Genomic DNA, 26,174 nt, shown 5'->3' with positions numbered 1-26,174 from the left:
AAAGGATAAATGAACGGGTTGAGAAATTTTTCGGGTGGATTTTTTTTATGTTTTGGTTTCTCATTTTATGCTATGTTGCGTCTGTTGCGTTCCATCGTGTCGAAGAGATTGAGCTGGGATCGGGACGGGCGGCACCCTTTTCTGAACGCATTCTTTAAACAAGGGCACGTTAAGTGGATAATCTGTTTATACCTGACAAGGCAATTGCTCATAAATTATCTTTTCTATAGATCTTGTGTAAAGCTAATCGTGCGATACGGTCAACCGATGAAGGTAAATATTTTTAGTAATGATTTAATCCTTTATGTAAATTATCGTGTCACACTGACAAAAAGGTTATTTAAAATTAAACTTGTAATAAAAAAAAAACTTAATTTCGATAAAGAACGGTCATGATGACCAATGTATATATGTGTATTTAAACTTATTAATCCATACTTTCCCAAAAAGTGCTCTCGTCTCTATCTGTTCCTAACCCTTTTGTTACTCCAAAACCGTTCCATCGTGTTGCATCGTCGTGTTTTGCCTATAAATTACAGCAAATTCTCACTGTCTACCTGACAACACCCAATTAGGCTTTATCGTTTCACTTACTTGTGCTTACCGCAACCTCAAACAGCACGTCGTATACGACGATACTAATGCCACATAGACAAAGCGTAACAACACTAATTCTAGTTGCATGCATGCAACATTTAAATTAATCTTCTTACGAACGGACTTATCGCGGCTTTGCCCGTACCTTTTGTTATATCTTCCTTTCCCAGGTGCAAAGGTTAGAACTAATTTTCCCTTCGTCACACGCGTTGGCTACTGGCTACGAATTGTTTCCATCCTTGGTGGGAGCACCACCATGTATATGTACACCTTGTTGCATGTTTTGTTGAGCTTCGGTTAGGTATATTTGTCTGATCATGCCCAGGAAGTGTTATGAAGTAATTTAAGCACATTATCTTCTACCCCGAAGCAACATGAAAATAAACTACCCCCCTCGATTCTGTAGTGTACCATTTTATTTGTGCAGGAGGAAATGCAAATTTTGGAAGCGATGGTAAACCCCTTCCTGTGGAAAATTGTGCAATTGTTCCAATTTTTTTAGCTTGATTTCGGTTTATAAGCTATTTTAAAACCTACCGTATCTTCGCACGAATATTTAGCAATCGCAAAATATGTTGTAAATTTATTGAAATGGAAATACATAATGCGCATTAGCTGCTATCGGTACAAATAAAGGCAAAAAATGCAAAATAGCACAATGTGTGTGCGTTCCATTCAGTAATTATGCAGAGCACGCAATCGATATGCAACGTGCGAGATTAACGTTTCGCGATGTTATCAAAAACCGTCTAAATAATTCAACCTGTTTCATCGAGCACAAATTTTGATGGTTTTTTTTTGCTTTGCTTTTGTTTTTCATGCAGCTTTTGCAACAAAGCGTTTTATTGCCTTTTGTTCTACGCTTTGTGCGGCTTTGATCATTGGGGTGCGAGCGTTTTTCGGCGTTAGATTGAGCTTCCCAGTTTCGATCGATCGGCGATAACGTTGAAATTTAATACCCATCTAACATCTGCTCTATTCAAGTGGAACAATCATTTTTGAACATTCGCTCATATGCAACCATATACGTAATGGTTTCTATTTTTGGCAAAGTAGAGCTTGTGGAGTTTAATGCGTTTTAAGCAGCAGTACGTTTAGGGAGAATCATTTGCATAAAATATTATTTTCTAGGTAAGGAATAATGTAGGTTTTTGGGTGATGAATAATGTTTTGAAAATAATATTTAAACGAGTGATGGGTCAGCTTCTAAAACGTTCCAATAATACGTCAAAACAACCAAACAGGATTCCGGATTTCATATCGTTTTATACCCTGATTATTTCCTATACTACCAGCCTCAAGTTCATCCCTCCTGCTGGCATCATCTAATTCCACTACTCGTGAACAGCTGCAAACAGTTTTGTTTAGATGATTGAGTTTTCTGCTACCTATCCGCAAAGTGTATTGGCCACATCCGGGTGAGGCTTTCGTGGGAAAGGACATAATATTCCACCGGTGTACCGGATGCTCGGTTGTATCCGCCGCTGTTCCTTTCGATCATCCTCCTGATGGTTCGCTAGCTGTTGCGCTTCATTTATTTTCTCTTCAAATTCAATCTGTACCTCTTTGCCACGGCTGCTACCACCAGCTGACAGTGTAATTTTCGCACAACCTTCACATAAACAGTAGCGAGAAAAGCACGACACGAAAATGGAAACTTTCATCCAGCCGGGTATCTAGCCGGCCAGCAGCGCTGACCTTTTATATTTCACCGGGTTTTTTTTCCTCCCTGTACGCACGTTTGATGGGGCTATTGGTTTTCAATTTCAATCTTCTGTCCCTCCGGGCAGAAGTTGCACCAGGGACAGCTGCTTCGCGAATGAAGTCCCGGGCTCCTCATTTCCTTTCGTAGGCCGTTTTTGGCGGGTGGGAATGGGCAAAATAACCGCGTACCGGTATTATCAGCCGATAAAGTTTGACGCACGCTATAAGCGTCAAACGATGTTAAGTTGAAAAGTTTGTTGTAACATTTCAACGCAATCTGGTTTGAATGTTTACTTTTACTTGTGGGAACTGGTTTACATTTTCCATCACATATTTATGTCCTCGAAGAAGCTTCTCTGTTGTATAATTAAAAAAAACAAATCGTCAAGCTTGTCTATTTGTTCGCCGGTTCAATAAGAAAGGTTGTAAATAGTAAATTACTTATTACTCATTGCTGGAGATGACACCATCAACTTTAGCAACTTGCACAATTCATTACCACAGACCATCGTTCGACGATTTGTAATACTTGTCGCTTCCTAGCTGTGATCGGGAAGAAAGCAGCAACTACAACAAAATAAGGGTCAAGAGTGACATTCTGCTTCTTGTGCAGCTTTCTTTCTCGGGCGCCACCCTCGGGACGATCGTGGCTATTTTCACAGCATGCTGCTTTGTGCCACCATCTGCCACAAGAAAACCTGTCACCTTCAATGTGACCCTCGACAGAAGATTACGAATGGGCCATTTTGTTTGCCATCTTGCTTTTATATCAATAGTCAAAACGTCACTTCTTTCACACAGCTGTTTAAGCTAAGGCGCGTTTCTAGTTTTCATTCATTTCGGGGGTGTGTTTTTTTGTGTGTTGAGTTTCCAGGCACATCAATCAGTAATAATTCTTTCAGCCGCTAACCAACACGCAATGGCTGCTCTGCGAACCCATGTTGGTAAGATGAGGGGGTAAATGAAGTTGTTTCTATCGCTGTTTTCATCATCGCACAGCTTGACTTATGGCACTTCGGGTACAATGTTTCCGTGCTCGTTGAATGTTTTCACTAATTCCGGGTTTCAGCTATGAAAAATCTAACAATGACAATAAATTAAAGCAGAAAAGCTGCTAGCTTTCTAGCGATGTAAAGCAAATGGGTACAGTGATGCTTGGGATAAATTATGGATGCTAATAAATTTGATGAGTTATGCAAAAAAACACCCAAATTTTACAAATAAAGATCCTCGATAGTACCGGCATGGTAAGCGGTAATGCAGATCGTAACTTCAAACGTCGCTACAGAAAGACCATAAGTAAAGTCAAGGCTATGGCAAACGTTTTAATTTATCTAGCTGCAGAACTAATGAGCCCCATAGCGTGAGAAATCGTATTCAGTTGGCTAATGTACAAGTACAACCACTCGGCTTCATCAAAAAGGCGTACTACTTTTATATTTTCGCTTATCTTACACCTTTCCATAACAACCCTAACGAGGTCATCGTACTCAAAAATGGCCGCTCGAAGTGGTGTTTTGCGTTTTAAGTAAAAATAAAACTTTATTTTTACAATGCTGTAACACAATACAAACGGCAAACGAGCGTTGCCATGGGTGTTAATTGCAAAAATACATAATAGGCACAAACAAATCATCACTAAACTATCTATCGTCCTTTCTTTATCGCTTTGTAATATTTTTGATTCACTGATGTTTACGATACTAAGTGCAAAGGTAATTGATACGGATTTGAAATGTAACACGTTTGCTATCAGCGCAAATTGTAGCTGTAGAATGGATCAAAATCAAATTTAAGAGTCAATAAAACGTGTCAATTTTCCGCCCAGCTGTCGATCGGCTGTGGCGTGTCGTGACAAAGAAAATCGATGCTTTCCATAAGATATATCGTAACTGTATCCTATGACGTTCAGAGACCGTGCAAATAAAATGCAAAATGGTTGCATTTTTGCTGAATTGCTATCGTTCAGCTCGTGATCAGGTCGTACGGAAAAGTGGAAACTAATGGGAATTTATCGTTTATGATTTGTTGTGTGGTGTTTGGTTTACTGCTGACAAGCAGTCATAAAACACAACTATAAAAAGTTTATAATAAAATATATTAATTTGAGATTAAATGATGTTTAATTCATAATTCAACAATGTTTAATTCATTTTTTTATTCTTCAATCATTTGAAATTTGGTTTACTGAACCGCTTGATTCAAACTATTCAAATTCCCTCCTCCTTTTATGATTGCCATAAAATAACTTTGTAGACTTCATTTGTCCACATTACCAAAAATCGCATCATTGGTAGGGTCCTCCCAGTTCAGATGGGATTCAATCCATAGCTTTCGGTGTATTAGAACGAAACAATTAAGCCATGGAATCACCCATACAATGTTATAACCTGTTTCAACAATCCACTGGGCGCCTCCATTGCTTTATATTAGTTTTCTTTAATTTAATAGTCACGTCGATTAATTTTTATTTCATTTTTTTAACATTAATTAAATTATAACACTATGTTTAATTCCTTTTACTCAGTTCAATTAATTTTAATTATATTTCTTTGCTTACCTACAAATGTGGAGGGTGGCTTATTCAAACAAACGATTATTTACGATACGACTTACGATATTTTCGAAATCACCCAATAATATTCATACAGCTGCTTGTGGCTTTATTATTTTACATTTTCTGCCGTTGTGTTACTTTATGCAAAATATGTGGATTTAATATTAATCACAAACTTCACCAGTATAATTTGTATTCTACGCTCAAGCCTTTAATCAGATGTAAACAGTTAAGATGTTCATATATCTGCGTAAAATAATCAAATTTAAACATTAACTCATCATGAAACCGTAATCAAATAATTATATCGTACACGTAAATAAAAGTAAATAAAACGGAACTCGTAAATGCGCCATTCGCAATACAAATACACCCCCAGAAAAAGATAAACAATGGAAAGGGGCAATAGTAAATATGCAAAAACAACTGAAATTATACGCTCGGAAACCATCGAACGGATACGACTGTTTTCTGCAAAAGTCATTGCAGAGTTGGTTAAACGGGTTTCCTGCCCTGGGTGGCCCAAATGTTAAATGAAACATAAATTTGCCTTAACTCGTGCCGGTGCAGGTTGCAACGAAACGTTCAAACCGTTTCGCCTGGAGATTTTCAGTGCAAGCAAAATTTTGAGCAAAAGTGAGGAAATATAATTCTCACTATTCATGGTTATAATTTTAAACGGATACGTAGCTCCAGCACCGGAACCGGAAACGGATACGCTTGGGGACGGATGTTGGGCAAACGATGGATGGGAACAGGTTGCTGCAGTTCGTTTCCTTCGAAGTTTCTGCCATGGCGCAGCAATAAATGCACAACGTACTTCTGGCACAAGGATTTACATTCGTCTGCAAGTAATGTCGCCTATGCAAACCATGGTGCTAGACGATACAAGCGTTCGGAATGGTAGAAACAAATGCATTCGCTTTCGATAACGTAAGCAATTCATGCACAAACATTGCACAAAAATGTTCCCTTTTTGCAATTTCAATATTTAATGCACTCGTGTGAGGAACGATTTTCAATTGCACCCTTAAAATGGCTGATCGGTTTAATAAAATTGTCTTCAAACACACATAAAATGTCTTTAATAGTACAACAAAACATTATATCGGGATAGCGTTTAAAGCTTCATAAAATGTGCAATCATTAAAAACTCGTATCCATGCCTCTGCGGATAATGCTCTACTTAATTTTGTTGAAATTTCGTCAGGTTAATTACCATATTAATCTTACGAGCGGTAAATAAATTGGCATACTCCATAAGAAGGGTTTCTGCTGCTTACCTCTTACCTGATGTGCCCGTAATTTGACACATGAGCGTGCTATATATTACTCCCCTCTTTTCCCTGATACGCATGTGTATCGTTCGACGCGTAAGACGCGGTTCCATTTATTCCGTACAGCTAACTTGCCAGTTTGAAACATTGTAATGTAGATATATGAAGAAGCGGCAACAAAAAAAAATCACGACACCCATTTCAAGCAGTACCTGATCGCACACATGGCCATGCTCTTCCTGCTGCATACGAACGTTTCTGTCGGCCTAAATCATTCCAGTGAGTAGATGACAACATTTCCCATCATTAAGCTTTTGCCGGTTTTGGGATCGAGCTCGTTAGCGTGCCTTTGCTGGGTAAAATGGCGGGAAGGAGGCAGATTCGCAATGAAGCACCGGGATACGATTGTGAATTAATCACATTTTAACTGCACTCTCGTGATACCACACTCAGCAACATTGATGTTCGACGGTCAGTTGGCACAGTTAATGCAAAAAATGGGAATGAATGTGAAATTTATTATAAACAGTTTCCGTTTTTTTGTGTTTGCTCTAACTACAACATCATTCTTCTACGGATAATTTAATGGATGTGGGGTGTTTTTTTTACTTTGTTTGAGGAAGGAAAATATTTCCATTTTATGTGATGGTAGGCGGAACGCACAACGCAATCAACCAAGTTGCTCATTCACTCTTTGTTTATTAATAATGGTACGGCAAATGGCAGACTTGCGCGAGCGTATGAAGCGTGTACGCACTGGATACAAATGGATACCATTATCGTAAAGATGTGCAGTTTAGCAGACAGCGACAGATTTTATTAATGGACTTATCACGCCCCAATTCCCGCGCTAGTGGATGAAAACATAATCACGAACGTTCATTCCCTAATCACACCTTTGAGCTATGGGTACACTATTATGGAAGTTTTACTTTCTTTCCGCTGGATTTATTGTATGATGCTAAAACTAGACAAAACATTGTTACAAATAATAACCGGACAAGATTGAACTTAAAAAACTTGCATCCTCTGCAGATTTTATAATACAATGTAATGAGAGAATCAATTCAAAACAACGCTGCCGAGGAAAGGTGATTTAATTAATTAATTCCAAACATTAATTGCTAATTCGCTGGAACAACTATGTGTGTGGGCGTAGAAACAATAAAGCGTATTGATTGATTGTTAATTTCCGTCCGACACACAACTACGTTTAGTAAACATTTGCATTCAGCTGGCTCGAATCGGGCCTCGAGACAATGCAGAGATATGCAGTGGCAAACAGTAAGCGTCCTACTTATGTGGTACTAATCAAAGCCACACATTTTACAAATTTGAACAACCGCTTACCATGCCCGCCATCAAATGCAATAATGCATTACATTGTGGAGTTCACGGTACGTTATCGTGCCCTATTGAACCATTACACCACGAGCTGTAGCTTCCTCTTTGTGCCCCCTGTGCCCCACGCACCGAATGGACAGTGAATCGATACGGACCACGTGCTGCTCGCACCGGTAATTGCAAGTGATTGGAACTACATTCATGTGCCACACCTCAGCGCATCTTTCACCACACACGGCTCCACGCTTCGGCTTGGCAAAGGGACCATACCATACCATACCGTTCTCTGGGCCACCTGGGTGACTTGGGCAAACGAATAATTACCAGCATGTGTGTGGCCATTTCAATCAACCGAAGGTGGAATCACGTCCCTAGGTGTAATTTTATCAATCAACCTGCGACCGGGGGACGGCACACGGTGGTACGGAAAAATCCGTTTCATTTAAATGGATCCGCATTCTACAAGCCCCGTCGGCGCATGTTTGCTGCAATCGACGGACCGACCTTGAGCCAGTGCATCGATTGAATGCATTTACGTTTTTCCTGTCCAACCGCGAACTGTGGGAAATGTAAAGGACCGCTGGTGTATACGTTTCTGCTAATTAATGGCCCGTAATGTGAAAGGCACCATTATGCCGTAAAAAAATATTTGCCAAACTGAGAAAACACATATGTGGTCGGAAATATAACCAACCAACTTATTGTCGTGATGGGTGATAAATAAATACAGAATAATTTTCAATATCATTAATGGATTTGTGTATTTTTGGAATTACCCAATGCATCGTTCAGGTAGAGAATATAATATTATTACTATAGAGATTTTAATTCAATATTGGCTAAATTGAATAATAATATAATATTCTATAATAAACCCAATACAGTGGAGTAATAGATGAAGGCTCTGCTTCCTGGATTCCTGAATCCATTTTGAAGATTCCTGAATTGGTTGGTTATTTGGTAGGAATATTTTAAAACTGAATAATTCGATGTTTTCCTAGTGTAAAAGGCAAGTATGAGCATGAAGGGAGACAAACTCAAAATACGCAAACTCTTATGCTTGATACTTGCTGTTCTGGGAAGACATTTTGTGTCCGTAGCCTAAACCACCGTAGGATCTGAGAAAAAAAACATTTTCCTTTTCGGTGTTCGTTAACTCGCATCTTGGGAGCCAAGGGAACATGATGTCAATCATGAACATTGTGAACATGATGAATTCCTCAATGCTGGAGGACATAAAGTACAAGGACTGCAATATAAGACCCTTCTGTAACGCTTTTTCGGAAAGAAATTCTTCAGTTCCTAGAGTAACTGCTTTTTGGTGACTGTCTACTGGTCAAAGATCCCTGAGATGGTTAGGCTTCTAATCGACACTATAGCCCTATCTCAAAAAGGATAAAGATATTATAAATGCCGTATTGCCTGTACCCGAGTAATACTAATTGCCTCAAAATGCAAACCTTCTTTACTCCGGTGTGGAGCCTACAATATGTCCAAAACTGGCGAGCAGAGTTACTTAACTATTTCTTAATAGTTGTAACAATTTGACTGATAACGTTATAAAATGGTGTTTGTACACAACAGGATAGCATCAGAAGACGAACTATAATTGGATATACATCACAAGGTTTCTCGTATGGAAAATCATTAAAATCAGTCCATTAGTTTAATGCATACGCCACAAACATTCTGTTGCATGCAGACATCGTCATTATCTTAATAATTGTTCGTACGGAAATTACTCGGAAGAGTAACTTGTGCTGTTTCCAGGCAGATTTCAAAGTAAGCAAATCAATTGAAACCCATTCGAAACCAACGTTACCCGTTATCGTCATGCTGTCAAGTACTGTAACCGAGACTGGGGCTCTTCTTGGTGTGGAAGTTGGTCAACTTAGTTCACTTGTTAAAGATATCCGACGGAGGGAAAATTCTCCCTTGCAAGGGGTGACACGTTCGGATGATTTTAGCATCGTTCGTTTCTCCTGCAATCGATATACATGCCATCCAAACACCATTCTGACTTGCTGGCCGATGCACTGCTACCGGGCTTTGTGGAGCAAAAAAGGAAAAGCAAAGAAACGAAAATGCACGAACGAAGAAACACAACTTCTCCCGCGGCAAGGATCGCGTTTTTGCTGCTGCTGCTACCGGTGCTTGTGCGAGCTCTTATCCGGGTCAGCAGCAGCTGTTATCCGTAATACATGGGCATTAAAAATCAATTACAGACGCGTGCTCGCCCTGTGCGTGATAATTATGAAATGCGTGAAAGTTTAATGGAGTGCGAGTTTTATTTGATTTATGCAGACCCGGAATGATTAACATGTCGGGACGTAGGCGAGCCCGATCCTATCGCGAAGGTGTCGATTTGATGCCTAGCTCTGTTAAATGGCCAAACCGAATCTTTTTGACGGTTTTGTAAAGGAAAACATTGAACAAAAAGTTTGATAAAACTGTGCTTATTTTCTCCTTTTGGTGATGATTTATCTCTGACTGTGATAGAACATAATTTATTCTACCCTCAACAACTGGAAAACATATCGGAATATTTCCGGAACTAAAAAAAAAAACAAAAATCAAACCACCAAAAATTTCCCAAACATCACACCAGTATCACAAATCAGAAACCTGACAAGAAACAAGCAATTAAATTGCAATTAAGAATAAAGCGCCTCCAAGCGCCAACAGAACAAGCATCATTGCAAGGGAAAACGTGCTTCCATTTAGAATTCCTCTCACGGTCCATGGTCTGGACCAACAAAATTGAACCGTCCGTCTCGTCGGTATCTGTCCTGTACTGCTTTTTGATACGTGCCGGTATCGGAACAGACGATAACAAACATTTTTCCAACCAACCACTGGTATTTCCTTCTTAGGACGCTCTGCCGCTCCCAAATTACCGGTACTAATTATGAAACAATGTGAACCGTTCAACTGTTCGCGTTTTGCCCATATCGGTCAATCTGAAGTGTTTTTAATGATACAAGATGAAACAAAGTTTGAGGTTGTGCACATTAAGAATGTTTTGTTAAAGGTCTCGTACTCTGCAGATGCATGCGGTTCGTGATTGTTCCATTAGTGACGCTTGTAAAGGCATAAAAGCAAAAAAAAGCCGCCATGCCCTTTGTCAAACTTATTGGCTCCGAATCAAATATGGAAACAAAGCAACAACAAAAAAACTGCATCGTGAAGTGATGATAGATTTGTTTATCTCTTTGTTAGGTGCTTCTTTCGGTTGCGAAAAACAACTTCACTTCCCAGGTGCCGCCATCGTACTACAACAGATCAGACCAAAAACGCGATCGCACGAAAACCATTGATATGCTGACCATCACACGAAACACCAAACACGGATCGTGACTGCTGGGAGCAGTTTGTGGATTTTTTTTTCCTCTCAGCATCTCATCCTTCTTGTTTGTGGCGCGGAACAGAGCAAGAGATGACCCTTTTGTCCGCGGAATGGAGCTCATGCTTTGTAGCACATGAATATGTAGCATGCTGGCAGCTAACCATCATCTACCAGAAGTAACGTTTGATACATCCAATGTGTTTCTGCCTGTCTGCTTTGTGTGCTCGGTGAATCCCACCTTGCTTTCCGGGTTCGGATATCGAGATGGATCACCATTTTAATTAATGCCTTTTATGGCAACAAGTTCGAAATACCGCCATGTGCTTCGATGTGTGTGTGTGTGTGTGTGTAATTGTGAATACAGTGTGGGTATAATGCGCCTAACACTCTACCGGCCAAGTAAGACAATACATCTGCAAAGGGCAGATTTCGATATAATATACGATCGTGCCCATATACGTTCTTCTCTTCAGGCGATTATTCAGTGAAAGGCGCAAATTCGGTTCTTTTTGTTGGTTTATTGAACCTCAAAAAAGGGGGAGAAAAATTGGCCCCTTGTTTTTTTTTGGAAAGTATTTTATGCACAAATATTCATTTGCTAATCTCAGTTGATCATCTCCTTTCATAAGCCATTAAAAAAACCCCATTTACGGTGTCGTTAAAATTAATACATCTGCAGTAAAAGTACCGCAGAGTCGTGCTGTAGCTTCAATTCCATTTTTGGTTATCTTCTTATAGTCGTTAACAGTTTTTTTTTCGTTTGTTGCTGTCGTTACGGTATATCTTAATAAGGAAACACTTAAGCTGTACTTCATTCTGCGTCACATATTTTAATAGCGAACCGATAGGGTGCTCCTTTCGTAAAAGCAAGGTTAGGTCACTACCAGTAGCCAATGCCAATGGAAATAAAGTAATGAAAGGTAAAATAAAATTAAATTTAATATTTAAAAATGACCAAAAATATCGATTGGGCCATAAGGTTATTAATCCTTCCCTCATCACATAAGCTCATATACGTAAACTTTTCTCATACCACAGACGGTTTGTATACTACCTTTAAAAAATTAACTTACTAATGAGAGCAAATAAACGGAAAGTATCAATAAATTAAGCAACGATCCGGGACGGAACATAACCGGACTCGGGACGAAAGATTAATTGAAGCACTCCGATGCATGTACCGAGGGGGCTGAGCGACCCAATATAAGGGAATGCCGCCAACAATTAAGTTACCTCCAACTGAACCCGGTCACCGAATCATTCGCCACCAAATTATCGCGATACCGTGCGGTGTGAAAATGGCTTTCCAGCCGCTCCAAAGCATATCGATCCGCATGTGACGCGGTACCTTATGGTTCGCGTGGTTTTCGAAATACTTCAACGCCGGTATACGTTGTGCGAAGTGTGAACATTGTGTACGCGACACAAATCACAGGTTGAATTTAATTAAAACCAAACCCATCAAAAATCTACCGAAACCGAACATTACGTTACGACTCCCCTCGGTGAACCGAGATTCGCAGGCGCACTCGGGGTTGACTATGGCCAAAAAGTTTCGCATCACCAGTTCGCTTCAGTCTGGTGCAAACTGGTGTAAAAAAGGGGGAAAACACCACGGCGTACCAGCGGATGCGGTGGTGTAAATCGTGAAAATTTATGGAAATTTATTATTCGTCCCCAAAAATAGCGCAGCAAAAGCAGCCTGGGTGGAAGAGGCGACAACGATGCGAGCGGGGTTTTTTTTATATGTTGGTTGAATTGTGTGTTTGCTCCAGAAATGTGCTGCGAAAGTTGCGCTCCTTCAGTCATTCATAAATTTAAAACTGTCGAGCGCACGATAATTCACGATTTCATGGCTATGAAAATATGGCATCGAAAGTCGCACGACATCACCCGACGATGGAACGGAAGTTTCGATGCTGTGGTGCTTATGGTTGCGAGTTTTGAGAACAATACTTCTTCTACTTTCCCTTTTTGTTTGGAATCGGTACAATATGAGAGCAATCAATTAGGTGATTCTTGAACCCATTACCTTTCTTTTGGACATTTCTTACCCGTTCCTGTTTGCTTTTGTTTTACCCCTTTCATGTTGATCCTTATCCCCAAAAGCGATGCACAAACGATCCATTACCATTGCAACAACTTAATAACACTCTATGCACACGCTTCACCGTAAGCAAATCGTGCCAACGGAATCGAAGGCACACGAAAAGTAAGACTTTGCCCAAGAAGCGAAATCGATACCAGCGCTAGTGGAGTGCGAAGCGGTTCAGAAGCGGTTCATGCTCTGTGTAATCACCCAATCACGCGATATCAAATCAACTTCACACCGTCGTTTGCCGCCAACCCAGAGACCAGAGAGACGTGTAGGATAAATGTGTAATTGATTTCAACCTTTTAATAAAGCCTTTTTTTGAAGTTTTGCCGAACAGAGAAAGATGCTTTGTACGTAGGTATTACTAGGGAAAATATACACTCAGAATTTCGATAAACGGTGATTATTATGATTTTTAAATGGAATATTATTTTATAAGTATATAAATAAATTACTAGTAGTAGTAGTAGTAGTAGACAGTTTATTTGGATGAAAATTGAATGTGTACAATATACAAATTAGACGTTAATTTTAACGGGTTCGATCTCATCTTTCCTCGTTATTTTAGGTTAGCGTTTGAGCTTGTCGGTTGTGAAAGTAAAGTATACCTATCTGGCGTTTGAAAGTTTAGTGGGAAAAATTTTATACAAAAAACCCACGAGAGTAAGAAAAAAAAACTTATATCTATTAACTTAACTTAGTTTTGTATCCTAATCTAATGACTTATCTAATCTTATTCTAGGATTTTCTTTTTATTAGAAATCTGAAATTAATTGATTGGCTTATGATTTCGTGCATTCTTAGAAACGGTATGGGTTTCGGGGTAGGTAATATGTGGGGAAGTTGGGTGTAAAAGGAAGGTGTAGGGATTTGTTCTTTAGCCAGTAGTTACATGTGAGTTCGTTTGGTTTCTGTTATTATAGTTTGTTGTTAGTTTTATTATGTGTTGCTCAATGGTGTTTATGTTGCAGCTTCTATGAACTAAATAAGTCCTATGCCATGAAGGAACATTTAATATAGTTTTAAGATACTTATTCTGACAGATCTGAAGCTTCTTTTTGTGTGTTTTGGCACACTTTTCCCATACAGGAGAGGCGTATGTTATGGTTGGTCTGATTAAGGCAGTGTAGAGTAATAATTTGTTTTTGAAACTAAGCTGTGATCTTCTATTTAGAAAACAATATAATATGCGGAAGATTTTTTCACTTTTGATAATTGTGTTTTCTATATGTTGTCTGAACGTTAATCTTTTGTCTAATGTTAAGCCAAGATACTTGGCATTTTCCTTCCAAGGTATAGATGTGTTTTCTAAATGGAGCTGCGTGTTGGGAATTTTATTTGAACTCGTGAAGCGAGTAAAAAATATGGCTTCAGATTTCTCTCCATTTATTTTTAGTTTCCACTTGTGACAATACTTTGAATAAATATTAAGTGCGGAATTTAATGTTTTTATTATAGTTTTAGCCTTTTTTCCACTTGCGCTTATTGCTACATCATCAGCATACAGATATTGGTTGCAATCTTTCATTTTTGGTATGTCAGAGATGTAAAGATTGAATAAAAGAGGAGAGAGTACACTTCCTTGTGGCACACCTGCAGCAGGGGTGTAAGTGTCTGAGATACTATTAGAAATATGAACTGAATTCTTTCTGTCTGTGATGAAGCTCTGAATAACGTGAATTAAGTAATTGGGAAATTTTAATTTAATTAATTTAAAGAGCAAGGCTTTATGCCAAATGGTGTCAAAAGCTTTTTCTGAGTCTAATAGTACTAAACCGGTTGATTTTTTGCAGTCTCTTTTGGAAATAATATCTTTTTTTAGTCGATCTAACTGGTGTGTAGTAGATAATCCTGGTTGAAAACCGAATTGACATTTGGGAATGATGTCGCACTTGTCTATGTGAGCTCTTAACTTTAGTCCTATAATCTTTTCGAAAATTTTTCCAAGGCAGCTTAGAAGGCTGATTGGTCTATAATTTGCCGCTAAGCTACTGTCTTTCCCCGGTTTTGATATGGCAACTACTTTCGAAGTTTTCCAGCTACCCGGAAAATATCCTAGCTTTAGGCAACTGTTGAAAACTACATTCAAGTATATTATAACATTTATTGGAAGCTTTTTTATGGCTCTGTTATTTATGTTATCTATACCAGTAGATTTTTTGGATTTAAGATTTTTTATGATTTTCAATATTTCTTTTGGCTTGATTAATTCCCTAGGGCCGAAGTCTGAGATTCTTTGATTTTTGAAAAAACTATTGACGGCCTTGTTAACTTTGTGTTCTTGATTGCTGAAATTGTTAATGGTTGTGTTGTGTGCCTTTTGGAAATGAGTTTTAAAAGACTCGCATTTTTCAACAGAAGTTAATAATGTTTTACCACCCTCTTTCAACGCCGGAATGTTTTTCGGTCGGTTTCTAATAACTTTTACAAATTTCCACACTTTGTTAGGATTATTTTGGGAATTCATTGACGCAAGATTTTTTGACCATGCTGTATTTCGTACCATATTTAATTGAGTTTTAATATCATTTGATAATTGCAAATAAATGGATTTGAAGGTCGAGTTTTGTCTATGTCTTTGTATCTTTTTCCTGTACATATTTCGTATTTTAATTTGATCAATTATTGTGTCCGGTATAACTATATTGTATTTTCCTGGAATTGTTTTAGGCACAGCAAGGTCATGAGCTCTCTTTATTTCCTCTGTTACCTTTTCAAGCATATTGTCTATCTGTGAATAATTTTGTATGTGGCTTAAATTGACTCCCGAACCATCGATTGTGTTTCTTAGGTGGGTTTTAAACGTGTTCCAATTAGCCTTTGAATAGTCAAATATTTGAACGTCAGGTTTAGAATTTATCGATAAGTTTTCGATGCTAAATTTTACTGGTAGATGGTCTGAGGTAAAATCAACCGACGTTGAGGGATCTGATATGTTGTGTTTGTTGTTTGTGATTATTATATCGATTGTGGAAGGGTTCGTATTTGTGTTTACTGGAAAATATGTTGGTGAATCAGGATGGGCTATAGAAAATTGACCTTTTTGCAGTTCATCAAAAAGGATTTTCCCGGCTTGGTTCGCCGACACACAATTCCACAATCTGTGGCGCGCATTCAAATCACCACATATAAAAAAACTGTTTCTTATATTAGTAAGCGCTTGAATATCACTTTTAAACTTTAGCATATCAGAGTTTCCTCCAGGATGATATGTTCCAATAATCGATATAGGGGTGTTATCATGTCTAATTTCTATACCAATAGCTTCAATTACTTTTAAATTATATGCAGGAAGTAAATTATGCTGTACACTGCTTTTAACCAGAACCATAACGCCGCCTTTGGCCCCTTGTAGTCTGTCAATCCTGTAGGTTATGTAATTACCCACATTAAACACCTGACCTGGTTTGAGAAATGTTTCGCAAACTATCATGATATCTGTCTGGGTTTTATCTAGGTAATGAATAAGCTCAAATTTTTTGTTAGTAATGCTGTTTGCATTCCAGTATGAAACTTTTATGTCGTTGGATCCTGCCATCACGGATAACAATATTTTTGGACTATTTTGAAAACCACTAAAATTTGGTCTTCTTTATTGGAACAGTTCCTCAGGCACGAGAAGGTTTCTTTCACTATTTCCACTATTTCCTCTGAGTTGAAAAGGTTATTTTGGCTATTAGCCGTTACTTTGGCAAATGAACAATAGTTGGCTTGCTGTGTTGTAAACTTGTTTATGTTAGTGTTAGGAATGGTAGTTCGTGTTGTTTGTTTTGAAGGAAGGAGGGGAAAATTACCGTTTATGAATGGTTCCTGTGTCGATACTTTCGGCCTTAACTTATCCTTTTCGGCAGCAGTTTTGTTCATGCGCGTCGGGCATCCAAAATAATTTGCAGTGTGATTCCCACCGCAGTTGGCACATTTCAGTTTGTGCGGCGGAATAATGCCGTCCGTAGAGGTCTTCGCTACTGGGCAGTTTGTAGAACCGTGATGCTCGGCGCACTTTATACATACCGGTGGTCTGTAGCAATTTGCTGCTCCGTGGCCAAAACGTTGGCAGTTCTTACATTGCATAATCGAACTATTGTTCGAAAAATAGCGCCATTTCACCACTTGGTGTTCTAGAGCCGTGATGGATCGTAGCAATTTCATGTCCACCGTTCCCTTTTTGAAATGAAGAAGGTACACAGCTTGGTCGTCGTACCGCTTCTTTTTTATACCCAGCTTCTTTACCGTCACAGGTGTGATGTTTTCATCATTTAGTATGCGTGTGACCTCTTCCAGTGGCTTATCTGTTAAGCCTAGCAACACGATCTTTGTTGTTTTTTCTTCATCCAATTGGTATGTGTGAAACTCCGAGTTCGTTGATTTCAGGTAGTTGACTATCGCTCGGAAGTCGGCGCTTGTAGTAGTGCGTACCAGTGTACCGTTGTTTGTTACTGATGTGGTGTACTTAATTACACCAGCTGCAAGAACTTTTTTATGTACGTCACCTACGTTTGAACTGGTTACCACAATTGGTGGTGGTAGTTTGGTCGTCCGTGTGGATGCGGTTGTAGGATAAGTGATGATTTCTTGATCGTCGATTGTTTGAAGGATATCAAACTGATTTTGTTCGGCTTGTCTTCCCGTTTTCGGTGGGTTTCCAACATCTTCCAACGAATTTTGAAATGCGCTTAGAGATACTGAAGCACGCCTCTTAGTGATAATATGCTTCCTACGACCCATCTCTGGGCTAGGTGATGCACTGCCTGAGTGCGTTATTCTTATGTGTATGCGTGTGATAGTACTTTACTCTCGAAAAACACGTCCGTTCGCTATCGAGTCTGGATCAGTACTGATAAATAAATTACTAAATTATTTAGTTTATAAGAAAATTATTAAAATAATAACAACTCTTTCTCTCTTTGTCTCTTGTTGGCTTTAACGAACTCTAAGGTCACGCCGGCCATTTCTGGCTTAGTGAACTTATTTTTACCACGTAGGCGGATAGTCAGTCCTTGCCACGGGTGGACGGTCCGGATGGGATTTAATACCCGGTCCTGACGTGTAACCCGGCTTTGTTTATCACATACACCATCGAGCCGCCCCCAAAACAACTATAAGTTGTTAATTTTATATGCTTTCCTTTAGAGCACGATTTTAATAAAAATTGAGATTCTGGTCCTCAATGGGTTTTCATTGAAAAGTCATCTCAAACAAAAAGTAAATATCATGTGACAAGATAATTTAACGATGCTGGTTTTAAAAACTTTTTTTTTCAATATGACTAATGATTCAGGTTAAACGTCAGATTTGACTTAAAACTCGACAGTAATGGGGAAATAAATAAAAACCATTTTTTCCCATCACATCAAACACAAATTACAAACACACACAACATTTTAACAAATGCACAAGTCAAGTGCATTTTTACGAAATAAAATATATTCATTAAGTTACTAAGTTCTTCCTTCTTTAAATTTGAGTTAAGTCTAAACAAAGTTTCAGGGATAAGCTTTTATTGATGCGAATATTAATGTAGTACTTGTTGATGAACAACAAAATTCCACATGGACAGTTAGGCCCGAGGATGGATCAAGTTTTATGCTCCCAAATAGCCACACATAGCTTTATGATATCTTATTTTTGAAGCGTTCTAATCCAGGGAAAAGTAATCATCATTCCTGTACATATTTAATATTTACTTCACCTCTTGTTTTCTGATTTTAGTACAATTTGTGATTTGAAACAAGAATACTGTAATTGAGGTGACAATTATTAAATTTTGTCTGTAATACCGCAGTGCGTTATCCTCTGTCATAAATTGTTACAAAAGCGATACTTCAGCTTAATCACAAGATCATGTGCTCTTTTGCGTAAAGCTTACGGCACCATCACCAGCATATCTGTCGGGTTCATGTTTACGACAATCGTCAGTAGAAACGATAGTCCGTCGCCGAGCAGCATGGCAAAAAGGTAAAGCTTCTATCATCCGTGCGTGACAACAAAAGTGCACTGCTTTAGATTTCAATTAAGATTAAGCGCATCTGAGGCCACCGTCAATGCAGTTCGCAGCCCTTTCCTTCCGTACGATCGTCGGTGCGTGCCGTCCGTTTTCAACCTAACTGCACATTGCACATCCGTTCCTTCGGTGTGTGACAGATTTCGTGCACTGGGCGCGAGTTGGCCTCTCGCCTTGCTCTCCTCGGTGGCAGATTCAGATGGTGAATTAGCGACGATCGTCGCCCCGTCGCTTCACTCGATCGGCCACAGTTCGTGATGTGTCGATGCATCGACGTTTCGACCAGTCGACAGCGCGCGATCTCACGGCGACCGCAAAGGCAGGGTCGCCTTCGCTTAGCTAAACCGGATTAACCAGTCCGCGGGTCGAAGAATCATCGACGTTTTGCAGCTCACTCTCCGGCCAGTCGGAATCTCCGGAGCGTTAAGTGTTTTGCTATGAGACTTAATTAAAGGTAGAATAGCTTCTACGTTACGGGTAGAGAGTGAAAAAGAAAATGAAATAAATCTACAAGTGCATCCCGGAACAAATTTCCATTAGAATTGATTTAAAATTGCATTCTGAAAGCGAAGGAATGCATTTATTGGCTTCCACTGCTAACTGTTTTGTACATATTTTATTATCGGAAGGTTTTGCTTTCCAACATCTCTACACTTTGAGGGCGTTAGTGTGTTTGCGCTTTTTCTTTGCAAGTATTTGCAACAGCTATAGAAGCACGAAGAGCAATTGTTAAACGAAACCGTAAACAAAGCCCACTGTTGATTCATCTAATGGCAAAGAAAGGACACTGAACGTTCGAGATTCGATACGGCTGAAGCAGCTAAACCGTAGGCGAAATGGCGTATCTAATTTTACTACTTGCAGCGAGCGGATAGTACACTCGTTACGTCGTCTCATGATATTGGAGTAAAATTTTCCACCAAACCGACCCTTTTACACCGGCATATTATAGTTCGTACGGGTACCGTCTTGTCATAGCGAGTGTAAGGATCATGTTCGGTGGTGCCCGTGTGCATAATTTATGTTTCCGTACTTTCCGGCTTTTGTTCCGGCGCTGCAGCGTGGTTAAACATATTTACCCTGCCATTCTTCGGAAATGCATAATTAAAGATGCAATGGTTCGGGGCAGGCCTCCGGGTCCGTCTTCCCACTCACAGGCCGGTTTTGCTCAATGGGTTTAGCGTGAGCTTTCTTTCCCACACCACACTGTTGCTCGCACCAGTATTAGCTGTACGGTGTCGATGAAACACGTGCCCCAACCTACTAGTACGGACCACCCACAGCTTCAGCAGGAACATTCGCCTACGCCGCACCTGGTACGATCTGAGATGAAAGGCGAATTGTTCACTGTGAGCTTAATTGTACGCATGGTTTGTGACGAAGAAAAACATCACTCACAATGTATTGAGAGCAAGCCTAATGAAGCCATTGCAAGCAGACATATACCAGGAACCTTGCAAAGGCTGTTTGTTTAGCACAAAAAAAAGAAAGGCGTACGGTGAGAATTTTTGCGATCCTTTATTAAATTCATCTTTACTGTGCTGTAATTTAAATTTCAGTAATTCAAATAGCTTGAGGATAAATAAAGGATATAAACCCAAAATAATACAATGCATATATTTTAAAGTATGCTAAATAAAAAGCGTTTTACTTCAATGGAAACTTTTCCAAAAATCCGTAATAAACTTCAGAAAACAAATGCACCATAAAATTTAAACCATAAATTCCACATAAAAACATTTTCCGTAAGGGACAATGTCAATCGAACTTTGTGCTAACTTGGTAGCAGTTTTTGTATAAAATTCCTACGCTCATGTGCACGTCTCCTGATCGGATAAAATGAAGTTGGTGGTGTACCCGCAACAAACATTCCAAAACTCTGAATCGATAATATTCGGTGGTGACAAAAACTTTTTGCACTCAAAATGTTTTTGAAATTCGGACAACGAAGTTTTTTTTTTGCTTTTCTTTAGGAGGGTCGAAAAACATTACGCCCACTATAAATACCATCTCCATGTTCGTACTTTTCCCTTGTAGTTGTGGAAATTTACTGGAAAAAATTCTTGTATTATAATTTTGCATGAGAATTAAAATGTGTGTATAGATCAAACAGAATTGATTATTCCGTTGTTTTAGCTATTGGTAACCAATTATTATGCAGGAGATTAGCTCATCAAAGATCGTCTTCACTATGACTTCTGTATGACACATTTAAGGACAGGAAAAAAACAAAATGTAAATCTTTCAAAACAAAATTATCTTTCAAAACAAAATTATCCCTCTCTAAACATCATTCATCGCACTTAATCCTCTCGACAGAGCAAAAGTGCTTATCTTGGAATGTGTTATCACTTCACTTCCTAACCAACACCTTTACAGCTTTACACATTTGCAGTAACTTCAGCTCCATTTTCTCCCATGCGCGCTCCGTAGCAATAAGGGTAAAGGATTTATCATCAGCAAGTGGTGGAGCATCTTTGGCCAGGTGTGTCTGCTGAAGAACCATCACCTGCTTAATACTGTCAACCCCATTTAAAGGGAGTCGTGCAACGAATGCACAAGCTGTGCACAGGGTGGTTTGCGTTTGCTGTTAAGAGCCTTTCGTTCTGTATGCCGCTTTACATGTCTGTTCCCTTTGATGCACCACAGCATTAGTACCATGGAAGGTAATATGCATGACGATGGTACAGAAGAAAAAAAAAACAATCAAACAAAAATGAACAACAAAACGAACGAAACCACTTGCTCTTTTTGCTACACATTTCATGCTTTGCAACCATTTTCCCTTGATGCAAAAACATCACATGAGTGATGAGTTCGTGCCGACGCTACGGTGTTGTGCAAAGCTGTGCGAATGGAAATGGCCGTTCGTTCGGATGTGTTTATAGACAGCTACAGCTGAGTGGCACATTCATCGCAAAATGAGTGTGTGTGTTGTAAAGTAAACAGAGTCAAAACGTTTGCACAAAATGGAAATGGCATGAACATGGCCATTATGCACACCAGCTTGGTGCATTCTATAGTGTCTTTGCTTTAAAAAAAAAAACAACAAACAAAACAAACATTTAAAGATGGTTTTGTTTGCTCATTTGTCGCTTAGAGTAATGGTGTATTTTGCAAGGAAAAGATAAGCCTAAAATGAGCAACAATAATCTCTCTCTCTGTTCCAACAGCATGTTGGTGCAAAAGGAAAATGTCACTTCATCATATTATAATAAGTTTCAAATCCGGGTTCTTACAGCTTATCCTTAAGATAGCAACATAAATTTGAAAGCAACACAAGCACACAAACCTCTTGCCGCATTTCTTCAACGTTCGGTGCCATCTCAAAGTACATTGTGAAGTAATTTCCTTTAAGCAGGGATATAACGAGTTTTGAAGCGCTAACAGCCCAACAATCACAAATCCCATCAATTACCTGGAATCGAAAGAGGAAAGAAAAACATAAGGATTAGTTTAACGTTGACCTGGTGGTGTTTTGGGGTGGTGATGGTGGTCTAAAAAACGGTTTGCTCAAATTGGATACATTTCGCACATTTTCACTGAGCCGCAAAAGGTAGCCCGACAAAACTGTGTTTGGCAACCCCCCATATCGCCGAATGGAATGGAATAGAAATGGAAAATGAAATGATCGTTTCAACGAAACGAAAGGAAAAGTATTTCCTTTCTAGCAAGCGTAAACTCATGACATTTACGAACAGACACGCAGAAAATTGTCTTTTGTCTTGTGAGATCAAATCTCTAAAGAATTTCTGCCATACAATCAGATTTAACCAGATTGATGCTATAATGCTTCCGAAGCTGTACGGGCAAAACCAAAAAAAAAGAGCGGAACGGCACAGTATAAATGGTGGAATAAAATTTTTGAGACTGCAATCATTTAGGCTTTCCTGTTTATTTCCTCCCCGAGCTGTGTGTGTGTGTGTGTCTGTGTATGGAATCGATCCGCTATTCACGAGAAGCTTAAATTCCCGGCATTTGAGAACACAAATTGCTACCCCCTCGGGGGTGAAGAAAAGGCGGGGAATACCATTCATAACGATTCGCATATGAAGAGAAATGAAACAACCGTGCCCCATTATTTGTCTTGCCTCCCCCCACGACTTGGTACCAATTTTTGCAAACGTGCGATCTACAGACAACGGCATAAATTCTGGCACTTTCTGGATGGGGATATATCTCACAGATAGTAAAAAGAGAGGGAAAATAAACACAAAAACCAATTCCAAAATGATGTGCTGTACGTGCGCAATCGAATGAAAACAGCATTTTATTGGATTTGAGTGGGCAATGCATAACGCTGCTGCAAGTATCGCTTTTCATATTTCGGAATTAGTTTTTTTCTCATCAAAGTGCTTTAAAACGAAGGAAAATATATGAATGCATGTAGATGTAGAAAGTGCATAGGCGATCAATGCATTTCAAATGCAGTTTTATTGGTTGCATTGACTAGAATTGCTGTTAATTATTTGCGTAATAGTTTTCACAATAATTTTCTTCATGTCAAAAAGTAGCTATACTAAACTGCTAAATACTTTAAACGTTTTGTTAGGGAGTTCTTTTTTCGTCTTTACTTTTAAAGCTAAAAACATTGAACACCGTTTCGACAGCAGCATCTGCTCCGCTCTTTGTCGAGTACAAAAAAAAACAGAATAAATATTGATACAAGGATGAAAACGACGCCTTTCCAAACATTCAACCTGTTATCAAGCGGCCAACGTTCTACACTGATCTGCTTTCAATTTTTCGCTTGAATGGCTTTTCATAGCAATTGGGGGAAGGTTTTGAAGCAACAACAAGAAAAAATTATACGATAAAAACCACAACCAAACACGTATTGGACTACACATTGTTGTCGTACACACCATCATAACCATCCTAACCATCGGGTGTACATCGAGCCAAAATAAGATGTTCCTCTCGATGAGATGGGGAAAAAAACCCACGCACTTTGCTTCCCTTTCTTCCCTATTTCTAATCATCACAAAACGTCAACCGTAAACAGGTCGCGACAATGGAACCAATCTTTGCCTTCCTCCTTCCCTCCTCATCATCTGGTCTGCCGTACCCTGGAGACGATTTGTTGACAAACCAACCTGAAATCTGTTCAAATGCGACGCAGAAAATCGATCGCTGACATTTCATCATTTTGTCGTTCCTTTCAAGACGAACCGAAGCGCCCAAAAAATTCAATACCCTGCCTCCGTCCACCCTTGTGTTTTTAGGGCTTTTCAGGGGTGCCAATTAGTGATGGGCAAAATGATGTTTCGGTCGGATTCGATTCCAAATTTTCCGGAATCGATTCCGAATAGTACGTTCGGAATTGTATCCCGGAATCGGATCTGGGATTGGTCTCGGAATCGGTTCCGGAATTGGTTCTGGAATCGGATCCGGGATTGGTTCTGGAATCGGATCCGGAAATGGTTCTGGAATCGGATTCGGAATTGGTTCCGATTGGATAATCGGATCTGTAATTAGTTCTGGAATCGGACCCCGGATTGGTTCCGGAATCGGATCGTGAATTGGTCCCGGAATCGGATCCGGAATTGGTACCGGAATCGATTTCAGAATGGGTCCCGGAATCGGATCCGAAATTGGTTCTGGAACCGGATCCGGTATTGGTTCCGGAATTGGTTTTGAAATCAGTTCCGGAATCAGATTAGGAATCGGAAGCGATTCCGAATGCGGAGAAACCACGTAGTTCATATTCGGCGTGCCCATCACTAGTGCCAACGCTTTAGGGATTTTTTTAATAGCAATCGACTAAAACTGTTTTGAGCTTTTCGAAGTTTGGGGAAAGTTCGAAGTTGTTTTGTGGAAAGTGTATTACGATTATAATAACAAATGGTTGGTAGCAGTTTATTTCTTATTTTCCAAAGAATATTTTACTATTTTTTAAACATAAAACGGTTTAATAATTTCAACTGATTTTGAACTACATTTAGCACTCGTCTGTATCAATTATGCTAAGCAACACTCTGGATTGTTGCCAAATGTTTAACGATGCACACAATCAAAATCAATTTTGAACACCAAAGAAAACTTTAATGCGAGTTTAATAAGCTAATGCTCACAATAAAACCATGCAGTAATGTTTACAGCGCGGTGTAGATTGGTATTTTCCGACACAAAAAGAAAAAAGCCCCCCCCCCCCCCCCAAAAAGTGTCAACAACGAGCAACCATCCAGAAGATTGTTTTTCAACCAGCACAAGCTAGCGGCAAATAAAACAAAACACCCTTAGCAATATGAAAGGAAAAAACCAAAACAAAACAAAAAAATACACGATGATTTTTCATCTCCACTTCCACGAACAACAATAAGCCCGAATCCTCATCAGGCAATTACGGAACTGCGGAAAGTACCACAGGCCAAACCAACATAATTATCCCTTGTTTCAGGCCAACCCATCCAACCACCCTCCCTCCTCCCCACGGGTTTGTGGCTTCCTGTGGAGGCGAGGTTTTATTACGATTTCTTATTTCCCGGAGCCCCGTTTCACGCCAACCGCTTCTTGTCTTTTGCAGCTGACACGCTTGTGGAGACGATATCCGTCCAGTGGCAAAACAGCAACAAAAAAAGGAAAAAAAACGACAAAGTTTCTATTCTTCGGCGTGCGTTAAAAGGGATGGTTAACAAAGTGTCAATTACTGGTACATATAGTTTGGTTTATCTTAAATTTTTACCCCATAATAAGTATAAACAAGTACAGCAAAGCAAACAAGCAAAAAGAATATTTTCCCTCCAGCGGGTCAGGAAATGATGAACCGAAGTATTATTATTAGCGCGAGAAATAATCGGAAGTTGTATACGAAGCTTAGCAAATGATCGAACAGGCAGAAACATGTTTTATTTACATAAAAACCCGCGCCCTATCTTATCGCGGCCCAGGTAATGTTACCGCTAGCAACACGTAAAACAATCACCGTCCACTTTGTAACTGCTATCGAAAAGCACATCTTGTCTGCCCGCAAAAGAAAACAACATCGTTCCCATCGTATTGCTGTCTTAATTCCCTGCCCCGCATTATCCTTTCGCGGGACGAGAACCCTAGGCTGTAGTAGATAAAAGCAGGTTTGTTGCTAGCTGGCGCGGCGTGTAACGACGGAAATTCCCAGCATTTTCTACTACGCTACACCACACCACACCACACACACAGTACGACACTCTTGGTGCTAATATATTCCAACCGAATCGAGCGCACCATTAAACGTGGAAATTCAACCCGCGTGTACTGCGTGTTGCGTGTTTTAT

The 26,174-nt window shown here is 39.4% G+C and overlaps 2 protein-coding genes across 5 annotated transcripts in view; both read right to left on the bottom strand.

The window, feature by feature from the left end:
* The window catches only part of LOC125765784 (calcium/calmodulin-dependent protein kinase kinase 1), a 92,779-nt gene that overhangs the window by 36,413 nt on the left and 30,192 nt on the right, over positions 1 to 26,174 (bottom strand). The window lies entirely within an intron of this gene.
* Positions 24,166 to 24,642, bottom strand: LOC125765393 (tetra-peptide repeat homeobox protein 1-like). The gene has a single exon (XM_049430447.1). The coding sequence runs from the start codon at positions 24,640 to 24,642 to the stop codon at positions 24,166 to 24,168; it is 477 nt and encodes a 158-aa protein (XP_049286404.1).

The sequence above is a fragment of the Anopheles funestus genome, chromosome 2RL (assembly GCF_943734845.2).
Source record: "Anopheles funestus chromosome 2RL, idAnoFuneDA-416_04, whole genome shotgun sequence".
Lineage (NCBI taxonomy): Eukaryota > Metazoa > Arthropoda > Insecta > Diptera > Culicidae > Anopheles > Anopheles funestus.
Note: the sequence above shows the minus strand (reverse complement) of the source record. Positions and strands in the feature narration are given on the sequence as shown.